We start from the raw sequence: 13850 nt of genomic DNA, 5'->3' as shown, positions 1-13850 counted from the left end.
GAAGAGGAGGGAGAGGAGTCACAGTCGCAGCGGCCAGGGAGACCTGGGAGACCTCGCTCCCCTCTCTCACCCTTCTCCCCCGCCAGGAAGAGAGCTGCGAGAAACAGAGGAAAAGCAAGCTAGTTAGTTAGTTTGTTTGACTGCCGCCCTTTGTGATGTCACAGAGGGGCATAAACAGGGCTCTCCTGGGTTAACTGGCCACAACCCCACCTCTGCTCTCTGAGACTTGACCTCAGTGACCTTGTTTTTGTATCCCCTCCAAACACGCTTCTTCTTTTACCAGACGGCTGTAAACACAGGGCTAAAAACGCTGCGTGTGTGTGAGTGCATGCGTGTGTGCTATACCTGACGCAGGTGGGCCAGGTGGACCCGGGTGACCACTGGCACCTGAAGGTCCCGGGGGTCCGATGCTCCCTGGTGACCCCGAGTGACCCTTCGTGCCCTTTTTTATGCAAAAAAAAAGCAACAACAACACACAGACACACTGAGCAGGTCATCCAGGAGGCGTGATGTGACGCCTGTGACATCATCATCAGGGACAGCACCTGTTTGCCTCTCTTCCCTGGTCGCCCGGTAGGTCCTCTCTTCCCGGAAGAGCCCGACCCTCCCTTTGGTCCCTGTTCACCCTGTCAAGAGGAATCAGGTCGTTCAAAATGAACGAATCAATCAATCAATCAATCCTGAGGTCATCTGGCAAATGACTGTGTGACTGTTTTGACCTCTCACCTTCTGCCCGAGCATCCCAGGCAAACCAATCGCACCCTGAGTGGAGACAGAGATGGAGAATTCAAAAAGTCTTTTAATATCTTTTTTTTTAAATATATTTTGGCCGCTTATTCATGATCAATCCATCAGATCAAAGTAGAATGATGACGGCTGAAACTAAATGAATTGAACAGAAAAGAAGCTCAAAGATGAAATCAAAGTGAAACTCTGCGAGGTGAAAACCAGTTCACCTTGTCTCCCTTTGGTCCTGATGATCCAGGGTCACCATGAGCCCCCTAGGGGACAAAAGAATATCAACCAATCGAAACAAAGAAAGTTTTCTAAACAATTTACAGTGGGAGGAGTTTCTGCAATTACCTTCTCTCCTTTATAAGCCGGCAGACCCTGAGACGACGCAAGAGAGTGAAGTTAACACACAACCAGCAACCATCACGCAGTCAGTCAGACAGTTTGTCACTGATATTAAACTTTATTAAACCTTTTTCCCAGGTGGTCCTCGCTGTCCAGGTAAACCCATCAGTCCCATGTCTCCTTTTTCACCCTGAAAAAATAGGTATAAAATGAAAAATAAAATCAACACATGTACACTTATCTGAAGAGTCCCTCAAGCTTGAGTGTTTTTTATTTTATTTACTAATGTAGATATTCTGAGTGTTTTTAGCCGAGAACTACCTCAAAAAGACATTTCATTAAGTGCACATCATGAAATTGAAGTTTGTTTTTTTTTTTTTTTTTGCAACAAATGAATCTAGTGCTTAAAATCTTAAAAAAAAAATCAAACAATTGGATAAAAAAAAAAAATCTGGTCCAATCAAAAACAGATTGTATTTAATCTGCTCTTTATTTGCACCACATGACTTCCTTCTTCCTGTATTTCACAGCATCTCCGGAGCTGCTGGTCCTCCTACCTTGGCCCCCTCTGGTCCAGGCCACCCTGCCAGGCCCTGTTTGCCAGGCAGACCTGGAGCTCCAGTCCGACCCTGCAGGGAGGAGACACCACTCAGTCAGTCAGTCTGATTTATCCACCCCCAGGCTAGCTTAGCTTTAGCCTAGCGAAAGCGCCGCGAACCAAACACAGCGTATGCCTGCACTCATTTAAAGGTCACTGTTGAAGATCGTGTACATCAACCATCAACTCTGACAAAATTTTGTCAGAGTTTCGTCAGTCTGGTTGGATTTAACGGCACATGATGCTTCCAGAAGGTTCCCAGTTGATCTCAGAAGAGTGAAAAACTGAGAATTCTCTGAGATTTGAGGTTATTCACACCTCTGAGATGTTGCTGGTTTGCCAACCTGCCTGACCTCCATCACACTCAACGAAACCAGAATCACCAGAACCAAACTGGTCAGGAGATGAACTGTCCTCCTGCAGGTTCCTCTGTGTCATCTTGCACTTCCACAAAGCATCGCTAATTAGTGATTAGCGAACGAATGGACTTTTAGACCAGTAGCCAGTTTTCCTGTGAGCTCTGCTGAGAGTTCATGCGGCTGGGTGAGAATCAGGAGGCTGCTGCTGCTGCCCACAGTGTTAGCCGACGCTCTGATTTAGCAGCCTGTCGTTAGCAACAGCAGCCTGTAGAGCAGAGAGCAGAACTGCTGCTGCGATGGGATGATTTATCACAGACAGCCGGAGCACTTAGGCTGATTAAAAGTGAGGGAGGGTTCGATCGGCGGGAGGAGAGGTGGGAGGGGGGTGTTTGTGGTAGGAGGGGTGGGGGTGGGGTGGGGGTGTCGGAGCCCCGATGACGTGCTCGGACTAGCAAGACTAGCGAGGCAGTGAGATCCGTTTAGCCCGCCACCGGGCGCATCAATAGCACCAATCACATCGTGGGGCATTGGGAGGGTCCAAATTCTGTTAATCCAAGGACACATGCGGGGAAGAGGGAGTCGGGGTGGTGAAAAGGGGGAGGAGGTGGAGGGCGGCGCTCACCTTCAACCCTGGGCGGCCAATTTCTCCCTGTGGAAGGAGCAATGAGGAGGAAGCGGAGGAGGAGGAGGATTTGGTGAAGGAAGAGAAGGAGAAGAAGGACGAGGAGGAGGAGCATTGGTGGAGGAAGATGGGGAGGGAAAGGAGGAGGAGAAAAATAAGGAGGAGGAGGAGGTGGAGGACAAGAGGAGGAGGAAGGGGAAGAGGAGAAAGAGGAGGAGGAGAAGAAAAATGAGGAGGAGGAGGAGAACGTGGTGGAAAAAAGAGGTGGAAGAAGAGAAGAAAAAGGAGGAGGAAAGGGAGGAGGAAGAGAGGTCACCATTAGAGCAAGGACACAACAACAACAACCCCTGCAGTGTCATTAGAACCTGGTTTACATCAGTGACTGACCTTCTCCCCCTTTGGTGCCCTGGAACCTGGCAACCCAGCAGGCCCCTGAACACATGCAGAGCAGCTCAGTTTCACACAAGACAACCAGAAAATCATCTGAAATCAATGAAATCCTCCATCCTGCCGGCCGTCTTTGACTGGTTTGAATCAGCATGAACACACTGAAGTGTGTCGAAGCCTCCACCTACCTGTGGCCCCTGAGGCCCCGGAGGTCCCGCAGGCCCCTGGGAGCAGGCGGGTGTGACAGAGTTCTGCTGGTCCAGGTTCTGACCCTCCAGCAGACCCAGGTCCACCATGGAGGCCCGGTCCTGGGGATACACAGGGGGCAGAGGTTGAAGAATAGAACACTTTATTGAAGTAAAATTAAATAAAATTAAATATTTATAGAGTAAGAAAGGAAAAACAAGACATTTGCATCTTATGGACAGTTGGAAAGGATTGTGTGTGTGTGTGTGTGTGTGTGTGTGTGTGTGTGTGTGTGTGTGTGTGTGCTTCTCCTCCCCTCCTCTTCACTTGGACTCACGTCGCTGCTGCTGATCCACAGCTGAGGCGGCGGCGGGAAGAGTGGCGGTGGGGGCGGAGCCATGAGGCAGCAGGGTTCAAAGCTCAGCAGCTCCTGCTGCAGCCGGACAGCTGAGAGGAAGGACACACACACACACACACACACACACACACACACACACACACGCAAACATACACACACACAGAGGTCAGCCATGACAATGTGACACACACACACACACACACACACACACAGAGGTCAGCCATGACGGTGTATCATACACACACGAGTATGGACCCACCTGACAGGTGCGACAGGAAGGGGTCTCCTGCAGGGAGGCGGGACTGGACCCACTGACTGCACAGCAGAACGTAGAGGAGCACTGGGACCCGGAGCTGGGCCATCCTGACACACACACACACACACACACACACACACACAGGTTCTATTTCTGCAGCCTGGTCTTAATGCTCTTCCTGGCAGCTGTCACCGACTCTCGTCCCCTCTGGCCACAGTGATGGACTTGTTGCACCTCCCCACTGCAGCACCTCCTCCTCCTCCTCCTGATCCTCCAGCAGGCCTCCTGCTCCCGTTGCTGCAGCTGTGCACCTCCTTCTCCCGCACCTCCCTTGCACCCCCTGCTCCTGCTGCACAACCCCCTACTCCCCCTCCTCCTCCTCCCTCTGCTCCTCCTGCTCCCTTCCTTCTGCTTTGTGCCAGAATCATCAACCTTCACACATTTTTTTTTTATTTTATTTTTTTTTACAGAGGAGCCTCTGAGAGATGGTCTCGTGTTGAACCACGTGCGTTTTGCAAAAAACAAAACAAAAAAAGAAAACATGCACGCGCCCTCCACCTCCTCCTCCTCCTTCTGCTCCTCCTCAGCAGCAGCAGCAGTCACAGATCAGCGGTTCATTGCAGAGCTTTTTAACCATCCTGCACACGCGCAAACGCAAACGCACTCACACGCAAACCCACATCTGGATTTGCGTCACATGCTCGAACCGAACGACACTATGCACTAGTTACTGCGCCCCTTACCTTGCCGCCGTCTGTCTCGGGATCGCGCTGCACCTGCGGACGCGCCGTCCTGCGGAATGCGCGGCGCTGCTCCTCTGGCGGCCAGCGTCTCCCTCGTGACGTCACCTCGGAGCCGCAGCCAATCATGACCCTGCGGCCGTATCACAAACTGCAGCGCTCCCCTCCACTTCTGTCATCCCCCAACAGCGCCAACAGGAGGCGCTGTGTGCAGCTACACAGCATCCCCCACCTGTTGAGTCTGAGGAAGGTGGAGGTGGAAGGTGAACTAAGCGCGGTTCGGCCGGATTTGACATGATTAGTCCCGGTTCGGCCCGTTTCATTGTGGGTTGTAGTATGTCCACTCAGTGCCTCAGTTGTGACAGTGCAATTAAAACATTTCACAAGCAAAAAATATATAAAAAACAAAACAAAACAAAAGCTAATCAAAGAACAAATAATATACACATCGTTGTTGTTTTTCCTTCGGTAAAAGAACATAAAATAACAACTATCATCCTCATCGGCACATTTTAGAACCCACTGTGGTCCCACCATTCAAAAAGTTGGCCCAGCCACGTTCTATTCTGTAGTGACCTGGCGCCCTCTACTGGAGGCCTTCAAATTTACATGATAAAAGAGTGTTTCTTTTCTTTGCACAACTTTGTTGCTCTTTCAGGGGGCAAAGATTATATGAAGTTCCAATTAAAATGACGTCGACAGATGTCAATGTCAATCAACAGATGTCAATCAACATGGTTTAATCTGAACGCGGCTGGTAAATTAACGATAAAAAAATCTCAGCAGGAGTTTTTTTTTTTTAATTAAAGCAACTTTTAATGTCAAAGGTGGCATATAAAACAGGGCATCCATGCAGTAACATGACAATAAATGTAACAGTGTTTCGTCAAACCACAACTTAGGCCTGCAAACATCACTTTAGACACAAGAAAACTTTATTGGCACAATCTAACAAAACATTTCAGATGTACAGTTAATCAAAGGTGCAACCTTAAGCAAAACGTTAAATATTGGAGAGGAAACTTCCCCGCGTTGTGTTCAAACGCTCCCTTATTCCAGCGGTGCAGAGGAAAATGAAGGAGAGAGAAAAAAACGAATAAAGTGTAACAGAAGAACCAACAGGAGTCAGTGCGATAGCGGCTAAAGTGCCGAGTTCCTGTGCAAAGCAGCGGCAACAGTGGAAAAGTCCCAGCAGACAACAGCAGTTTCCTGGAGTTTCCAGAATCAGAAGATGGAGGAATTCAAAAACAAACAAACAAACCACCAAACCCGTCAATGTCAATGAAACAACAGCTGGGTCCGGTGTGTAAACAGCTGTTTGTGTGTGTGTGTGTGTGTGTGTGTGTGTGTGTGTGTGTGTGTGTGTGTGTGTGTGTGTGTGTGCTTCTCCTCCCCTCCTCTTCACTTGGACGTGGCATCCTTCAGGTAGGCGATCAGGTCGGCCCTCTCCTTGCTCCTCCTGATGCCTGAAAAGATCATCTTGGTTCCTGGGATGTACTTCTTGGGGTTCTTCAGGTACACGTTCAGGGTCTCCTCGTTCCAAGTGATACCTGAACACACACACAGGTGTGAACCCGACGCAGTGTTGTGTAGATTGCGGTGTTGCGGTTTTTACGGCCTCGTGTCTCAGCAGGTCTGTGGGAATCTTAAAGCCGCTCGGCCTGTTGGGACCTGTTGCCTCCTGAACCTCAGCTAATCCGCCTTGAGAAGCTCCGAATCTTTACATTTTCCCCCTCCCTTTCCAATCACTATTCTATATCAGTTACCAAGATTTCAAGTGTGTCTTTTTAATCATGCGGACATCAAGAAGCGCATTTCACCTCCCAACGAAACTCTTCCAACTACTTTTTGAGAAAACATTCGTATTTCGCCTATTTAAAGGAAATCTGATTGGCTCAGGATGTTCATCCAATCAAAGTCCACGTTCGGTATCGTCATCATCAACTGTGGACAAGGTGTGTGTTGTGTGTGTTGGACGTCGTCGCACCTTTGCTGACGTTGGCGTCCGTGTAGGAGAAGCCGGGCGACTGTCCCGTCTTCCTCCCGAACAGGCCCCACAGGTTGGGCCCCGTCTTGTGAGAGCCCCCCTTGTTCACCGTGTGACACTGCGAGCACTTGGTGACGAACACCTTCTTCCCCTTGGCGACGTCGCCCATGACTGGCAGCCTATTGCGTGCGTGGATCTGGCGGGAACAAAAAGAAAACACCAACAGGTTTATTTTTCACATTAAACCCGCTAAACTTGCGGCCGGTGTGAGGTCACAAGGGGAAGCGGTGAGGACTTGAAGTCCGTTGAGCTGCAACCGGAAGGTGCTGACAGGATGGTACCGGACCAGCTCGGCGTCAACTCACCTGGCCGGAGCGCGTGGCTGGAGAGAAGACGAACTACAACTTCTCCTCCTCTTCCTCTTCTTCTTCTTCCTGCTCTTCTAAAAAAGCCTCCTCCTGGACTTCAGTCGACGTCTGATTTCTGCCTTTATTTTGGGTCAAACCGGTGGCCGACGAAATGGAAACATCCGGGAGCTGCTGAAATGTCTCTGAGGAAACACGGGGCGGTGCTCTCACACGTCACAGGGGCGTGGCCACCTCGCTACTTGAATAATACCGTATTGCGCAACCCGGCCGACGGCGCAGAGGCTCGAAGAATGTGAAATGTAGTAAATTTGTTGGCCACGCCCCTCTATCCTCCACCAACCTACCGCTAGCCAATCAGCAATCAGCAGAGATCTGGAAGAATTCGGTCATCTTCAGACTGCGCACGCTACTTTAAGAGCGAATAAAAGTCCTGATTTTAGCTGCTCAGGTTTTCTGAGGCGAGATGTTTAGAGTGTGAATCACACTGGGACAAAGGCGTGAAAAAAACCTCCTGGGTGACTCATTTAATTACGGAAGCCATGAAGTGACGCACCCTACGTGTATGCTGCTCTTCACGTAATCCACCTTGTTTTTATAATCCACAGTTAATGCAGTTTTGGTCTCACTAGTCACATTTCCTGTTTTATTTTGAAGGGTTCTTCTCCCTGCAACCAGTGTTGATTTTGAAGTCACCTGTTCAAAATAACCCACTGTAACTTTTTTGTTCCAGTTTATTTTATTTTTTATTTTTGTTTTATTTTTTGTCTATTATTCTTAATTTCTTATTCTTATAAATAAAATGTATTATTATTATTATTATTATTATTATTATTATTATTATTATTATGTGCCCTTTGGTTGATTTATTTTATTTCCTAATTTAAACTATCACAAAAATGTAAACTCTCCAGCTCATTTGCTCGTGTTTGTCTCCCTCTAGTGGTAGGTAGAGGTGCAACGGTGGATTCATTTTGACTCGGTGAGCAGCATTGATTGTTTCGTTAAAACACGCTGAAAGCAAATGATATCGAGTGATTCAAACCGGTGAGAATTCCCCGGTATAATTAACACTAAATGAACTTCATCCAACATATATGAAAAGGAAAAGGAGAGTTTTCAGCACCTCAAAATAAATGAAAGAAAAAGAAAACAACCCATTGTTATAAAAATGAAAAGCAATCAGTTGCACTGAGCTCAGGGAGTTTTTCTAGACGCTTCTATAAACTTTTATTATTTATTGTGATTTATTTTTGTATTTAATTACACACATCTGGACAAGTTATTTCAACAAACTGCTCAAGTTAAAGAGTTTGGTCGACCAGTAGGCCTCCGAGGGTCCCCATCCCGGTGGTCGCAGAGTCCAGACCTTCAGTCCTGCGAGAGACATTGTTTGCCACAAGTCACAGAAAATGTGCAAAATGTTTAAATCAACGAAATTATTATGATTTAAAATGTGTATTTTTTTCAGTATACAGTTCAGCTTAGTCAATATAAAGAAATCTTTCTGTGATGATTTCTCAGATTTGCCTTATATACATTTACAAATCAAATCTTATATTATGATATTTTTAAATTAAAGGAAGGCTGCTGACCGCTGCTGATTGGCTGACTGGATCCCTGCACCGTCCACTGGTAACTGGTGCTGGGCCAGTGACCTGAGCACTCTGACCGACAGCGCCCCCTTCAGCCGCACACACCCTCTGCACAGCCGCAGCAGCAGACGCCGCCGCCGCGAGCGGCCGAACCTCTGCGGCAGGTTCGGGCTGTGCTGCTCGTCGCCGCCCGCGTCGCCCGCGTCGCCGCGGCCAAAGCGCAGGGGCATGTTGGCGTGCGCGTGCGCGGGCCCGTCGGTGGGCGAGAAGAGCCGGACGATGGTGGGAAGGCTGGACCTGCCGGCGGTGATCGTGGCCTGCGGCATCCTCAGGCTGTCCGGGTCCAAACTCCTGCTGCTGTGGCTCTGGATAAACAACAACAACAACAACAACAACAACAACAACCATGTGTTCAAGTTGGACAGTAAAAAGTAAAAACATTTCTGATTTCATATCTTTGGCCATTAATATTTCATGATGAAGTAGCAAAGCAGAAACATTTCAAAATGTGTGTGTTTTTGTTTTGTTTTTTTTCATTTTTTTCCTTCAATTTCTTATATTTACAGTAATGACATCATCAGCAGAATATTCAAAATGTGAAAATTAAGCAAAATGACAGAACAAAACACTGTTAAACTTTAAATGTTACGGGAGCTAAAAGGTGAAGCAAAAAGCAAAAGAAGACTTCTTTAATAAGATCATCCGAAAGGTTAATAAGACACGCTGTGTTGTGAAAAGTTTGCAGCTGAGTGTCTCTCCTGAATTTTTAGAAGATAAAAAGGGAGAAAAAAAACCCCTCATGACTAACACTCACTGCACTCTGCTTCACTGCACATCAAACTGCAAAAACGCCAGGCAACAGACAAAGTGGAACCTCCATGGATGTATATATATATATATATATATATATATATATATATCAGGGCTGTCAAACGATTAACTTTTTTGATCGCGATTAATCACAGAATCTATACAGTTAACTGCGATTAATCGCGTTCTGAATTGCATGTGTAAAATTCTGTTATTTAGCATTTCAAGGCACTTTTAACCCCATAATGTATTTCTTACCAAAAATCGACCAGAGGGGTCGACTACGGGTTAGTAAAAGGGACAAAAAGGCTTAGGCCAGGTTCACACCGGATGTGGAAGCACCGTGAAGCGGCGTGCCCAAGAAAACTTGTGCGCGAGCGGCAGACCTCCAGTTAGCACCAGACGCACATTTCTCCGCAGCGGTTGACAGGCGCTTCTGCTCAGAGCTTTTTCTTTCATCAAGATCAATTTCACATCGTCCATCTTGACTTGACAACAACTACTCTCTGCCTCTCTATTGCTCTTTCCCTGTTTGTTTGTGTGTTTAGACACCCAAAACCCCACCCCTGCCCCGCAGCCAGCCCACTCGGTTGCTCTCTTTCTTTGTGTTTGTTTGTTTTCATCTCTCTCGCACTCTGTCTACAGGTACTACCCAGAAAATTAAAATATCCCGAAAAGGTTGTTGTATTTCTGCAATTCAACTTTAAAGGTAAATTTGACATATTATGTAAACGAATAATATGCAAATCAATGTATTTCAAGTTTTTATTTCTTTGGATTTTGCTGATCAGGTCTTGCAGCTTAAAAAAACCACCTCAAATTTTATAATAATTTTCTGAGTTTGTGGATTTGTGGTTTTAATCAGCTGAAAATCTTAATGAGCAAAGTTACAACAAGGAACTGCTTGAGATGTCAATTTGCACGTAATGGCTCAATAAAATTAGTTGGTTTCATCTTTTATGTTAAATTGCTGAAATAAAACAACTTTTACTTGATATTCTAATTTTTTCGGGTAGTACCGAATATTTGTAGATAATGACAAATATAACGTACACAAATATGGTCACATTTGTCAATCATGGTATTTTATTTTGAAAATTGCTTTTATTTTGAAGACTTACAGGATTTTGTGTTTCTTTGAGTGACTTCCTCTCATGCACAAAATAGACCAGACGGCGAACGATTGCTTTATGCTTTAAAAATAAAATAAAATAAAATAAAATAATAATAATTATAATATATATATGTATATATATATATTTTTATATGTATATGTATATTTATATGTATTTATATGTATATATATGTATATGTATATATATATATATATATATATATGTATGTATTTATGTATATGTAAATATTCCCCAATGTTGGATAAATAAAGGCATTCTTATTCTTATTCTTATTCAGACATTTGGAATTTATTTTCAGGTTTACTTACTGGAGAAGTGAAAGTCCCTCTGTGCGACTTGCCCACCTGTCGCTTGGTCAGGTTGTGTCTTCCGTGGCTTCTGCTGGGCGTCTTGACATCCTGGACTGGTTCCCAGTGAAGCTGCTGGTCGGCCACTGCTGCTGCCGCCAGCAGCAGCAGCAGCAGCGGCGGCAGCGAGGTCAGGACCGCCGCTGGGATGGACATGAGAGGGCAGGAGACTCACACTGTCACCAGGGAGTCGACGTGGTTAAAGACCCTCAGACAAAAAAAAACACACGTCAGCCATCAGCGCACACGTACGTGACACACACACGCGCGCACTCGTAACCTCCCACTCATTTAAAAACATTCCTGACGCGGTCATTAAGCGGCTCGGAAGAACTCGGCTGCGCTCGGCCTTAATTGGGCCGTTTGGCCTTTTCATGGTTGGTAGTCGGGAGGACAAAGAGGAAGGTGTTTTTATCAGATTCCACACTCGCACATAAACTCACATTCTGCTCCGGCTGCAGCCTTCGCTAATTAGTGAGGACTGAGCCGGCCAATTAGCAGCACGGGGAGCGGAGGAGGAGGAGGGAGGTGGAGTGGGAGTGGGAGGTGGGAGGAGGGGAGGAGGAGACAGGTGGAGTGGGAGTGGGAGGAGGGGGCAGGGGAGGAGGAGAGGGAGGAGGAGGGAGAGGAGAAGGAGAATGAGGGAGAGGAAGTAGAGGAGGAGGAGGAGGAGAAAGAGGGAGAGGAAGGAGTGAGAGGTGGGGGATGGGAAAGAGGGAGGGGAGGAGGAGGAGGGAGGAAGAGGAGGCTTTCGCTTGACCTTTTCTTCCTCTTTATCTCTTTATTTATCTCAGCATCGCAACAGGAAATGGCAATAAAACCAACAGTCACTGGAAGAATAAAGGGGAGAGTCGGTTGACCTTTGACCCCTACGCCACACATGCAATAAACCAACAAGGGAAAAGAAGATATGATGTGATACGATCCACTTAGTTCTGCCTCCTTCTAAAGAGAAACATGTGGCAGAAGGTTTATTTTTCCTCAGTCTCGTCCTCACCAGAGCAGGTTTCACTTCCTGGAAGTCCAGAGTTTTCATTGGCTGAGCGAAAGGCCGAATCTGCTGCTGCTGCTGCTGCTGCCTCTGCTGGCGTTGACGTGGCAGCAGGTGGATGTTGACCTCTTCTTTATATTCCTTCTCCCCACCCACCTCACCCACACCTTCTCCTTCTCCTCCTCTTCCTCACCTCCTCCTCCTTATCTTCCTCCTCATCGTCCTGTTTCTCCTCCTCATCTTCTTCCTCCTCCTCCTTCTCGACCTTGGTCTCCACGCTCTTCCTCCCTCACCCCAGGGGGCCTGCCTCCGCCTCCGGCTCCTCCTCCATCATCTCCTCCTCCTCCTTCTCATCTTCCTCCTCATCTTCCTCTCCCTCCTCCTTCTCACCCTCCTCTTTCCAATCTTCTTATTCCTCCTCCTCCTCATCTTCCTATTCCTCTTCCTTGTCTTTCTCATCTTCCTCCTCCTCTGCCCTGGTCTCCATGTTCTTCCAACCTCACTCCAGGGTGCCTGCCTCCTCTTCCTCCTCCTTCTCCTCCTCCTCCTCCTCCCCCTCTTCCTCTTCGGCCCTGGTCTGAGACACCTCTTCTTCGTCTTCCTCCTCGTCTTCATCTTCCGACTCCTCTTTCTCCTTATCTTCTTTCCCATCTTGCTCCTCCTTAACCCTGGTCTCCATGCTCTTCCTCCCTCACCCCAGGGTGCGTGCCTCCTCTTGCTCCTCCTTCTCCTCCTCATCTTCCTATTCCTCCTCATCTTCCTCATCTTTCTCCTCCTCCTCCTCTTCCCCCCCCACCCCCCACGACCCCGGGGCCCCAGGCTGGATTTACAGCTGCTGTCTGGGACACTTATCCAGGATCTTCTCCTGCAGCGTCGCTCCGTCTCTCTTTGTTCTCCCAGCGGTGCCCCCCACTCCCCACCGACCCCCCCCCCCACTACCACTGTAATTCTCCTCCGCCTTAATGTTATTAATGCGCCCCCCCACCACCACCCTCCTCCCCGGCGGCCTTTTCATCTCCTCCTCCTTCTCCTCCTCGGTGCGGCAGCTCGGTGGGGCCTCCTCTGCGGCCGGCCCGCCCGCCCGTGCCTGGAAACAGACGCTGATAGAAATATGGCGCCGCCGCCGTGATTTAGTGCCGCTCAAACCTCCCATTTGTAGCATGTGTTTGACCTGCTCGCCACTCACGTTGCACATAAATAACACGCGGATGCGACGCCGCACATTCTTTCCCAAATCGTCTCATTTTCTTCTCGGATTTGTCGTCCGCAAAACGTGCTTAGTTGTGGACGCTGTGGGGAAAGGAGTAGAAGTGGAAGTGGAAGTAGAATAAAAATTAAAAAAAAAAACTCCCCTTTCCTAACCCCTCCCACCCCCCCCCCCCCCCCTTCCACATCTTCCTTGGCAGTCTTCGCCCCCCCCCACCCTCCCAAAAAAAAAGAGAAATTCCTGCCCAGTGTTTTTCCGATTTTTCCGAGGTGATTTGTGGGAACTCTGGCTTCGCCCCCTCCGCGGCCGCCCCCCACCTCTCCCGCTTCGCTCGGCCCGGCTGATTTATGCAGGTTTTTTATCTTCCCGCTCACTTAGAACATCAGCGAGGTCATTATCACAACGCTTTACACGGCCGGACGCTCGCCGCACACGGCCATCCATCACGACCCAGCCGACAGATAATAGTTTTTATCGAAGATCACAACCGTATTCCAGGAGGGGAGGAGGAGAGCGGCGGGCTTTTTGATGTTGGTGAGGACGGGACGGCTAGCAGTCACATGGAGAGAGGGAGAGAGAGAGAGGAGAGACAGAGAGAAAGAGAGAGAGAGAGGGAGAGACAGAGGGAGAGACAGAGCGAAAGAGAGAGAGAGAGAGAGAGAGAGAGAAGGAGAGACAGAGAGAAAGAGAGAGAGAGAGGGAGAGAGAGAGGGAGGGAGACAGAGAAAAAGAGAAAGAGAGAGAGAGAAAGGAGTTAGGGCGCTGGACCGACAGGCAGCATCGACCGAGACAAGCAGGTCCAGACACAGGAAGCAGGCTGGACTGGACT

General features: G+C 48.2%; 3 protein-coding genes across 4 annotated transcripts in view; all 3 read right to left on the bottom strand.

Annotated features, from left to right (window-relative positions):
* Positions 1–4793, bottom strand: part of LOC142900039 (uncharacterized) — a 7130-nt gene extending 2337 nt beyond the window's left edge. The window contains exons 1-14 of the mRNA XM_076044058.1: positions 4587–4793; positions 3847–3950; positions 3567–3676; positions 3232–3351; positions 3044–3088; positions 2657–2683; positions 1635–1706; positions 1205–1267; positions 1084–1110; positions 957–1001; positions 727–762; positions 546–626; positions 346–442; positions 1–94 (exon numbers count right to left, since the gene is read on the bottom strand). The exon at positions 1–94 is cut by the window's left edge and continues 82 nt beyond it. Coding sequence (XP_075900173.1) covers positions 1–94; positions 346–442; positions 546–626; positions 727–762; positions 957–1001; positions 1084–1110; positions 1205–1267; positions 1635–1706; positions 2657–2683; positions 3044–3088; positions 3232–3351; positions 3567–3676; positions 3847–3949 — 920 coding nt within the window. The 5' untranslated portion in view covers position 3950; positions 4587–4793. The remainder of the gene's footprint in view (positions 95–345; positions 443–545; positions 627–726; positions 763–956; positions 1002–1083; positions 1111–1204; positions 1268–1634; positions 1707–2656; positions 2684–3043; positions 3089–3231; positions 3352–3566; positions 3677–3846; positions 3951–4586) is intronic.
* Positions 4794–5496: 703 nt separating this feature from the next.
* LOC142900042 (cytochrome c iso-1/iso-2-like) lies at positions 5497–7169 on the bottom strand. Its single transcript, XM_076044060.1, has 3 exons — positions 6936–7169; positions 6571–6766; positions 5497–6133 (listed from the first exon to the last, which is right to left on the bottom strand). The coding sequence occupies exons 2-3, from the start codon at positions 6737–6739 to the stop codon at positions 5985–5987; spliced, it is 318 nt and encodes a 105-aa protein (XP_075900175.1). The 5' UTR covers positions 6740–6766; positions 6936–7169; the 3' UTR covers positions 5497–5984.
* A 1000-nt stretch (positions 7170–8169) lies between these two features.
* npvf (neuropeptide VF precursor) lies at positions 8170–11248 on the bottom strand. 2 transcript variants are annotated; one of them, XM_076044118.1, is made up of 4 exons: positions 10785–11248; positions 10462–10533; positions 8531–8895; positions 8170–8312 (listed from the first exon to the last, which is right to left on the bottom strand). In XM_076044118.1, exons 1-4 carry the CDS (start codon positions 10977–10979, stop codon positions 8240–8242), a joined length of 705 nt encoding a protein of 234 aa, XP_075900233.1. In that variant the 5' UTR covers positions 10980–11248; the 3' UTR covers positions 8170–8239. The 2 variants fall into 2 exon arrangements, with proteins under 2 accessions (XP_075900233.1, XP_075900235.1); XM_076044120.1 differs by lacking the exon at positions 10462–10533.
* Between the last annotated feature and the right edge of the window lie 2602 nt (positions 11249–13850).

Source organism: Nelusetta ayraudi, unplaced genomic scaffold (assembly GCF_046127955.1).
Source record: "Nelusetta ayraudi isolate G7.1 ecotype Tasmania unplaced genomic scaffold, CSIRO-AGI_Nayr_v1 ptg000079l, whole genome shotgun sequence".
Taxonomy (NCBI): Eukaryota; Metazoa; Chordata; class Actinopteri; order Tetraodontiformes; family Monacanthidae; genus Nelusetta; species Nelusetta ayraudi.
Note: the sequence above shows the minus strand (reverse complement) of the source record. Positions and strands in the feature narration are given on the sequence as shown.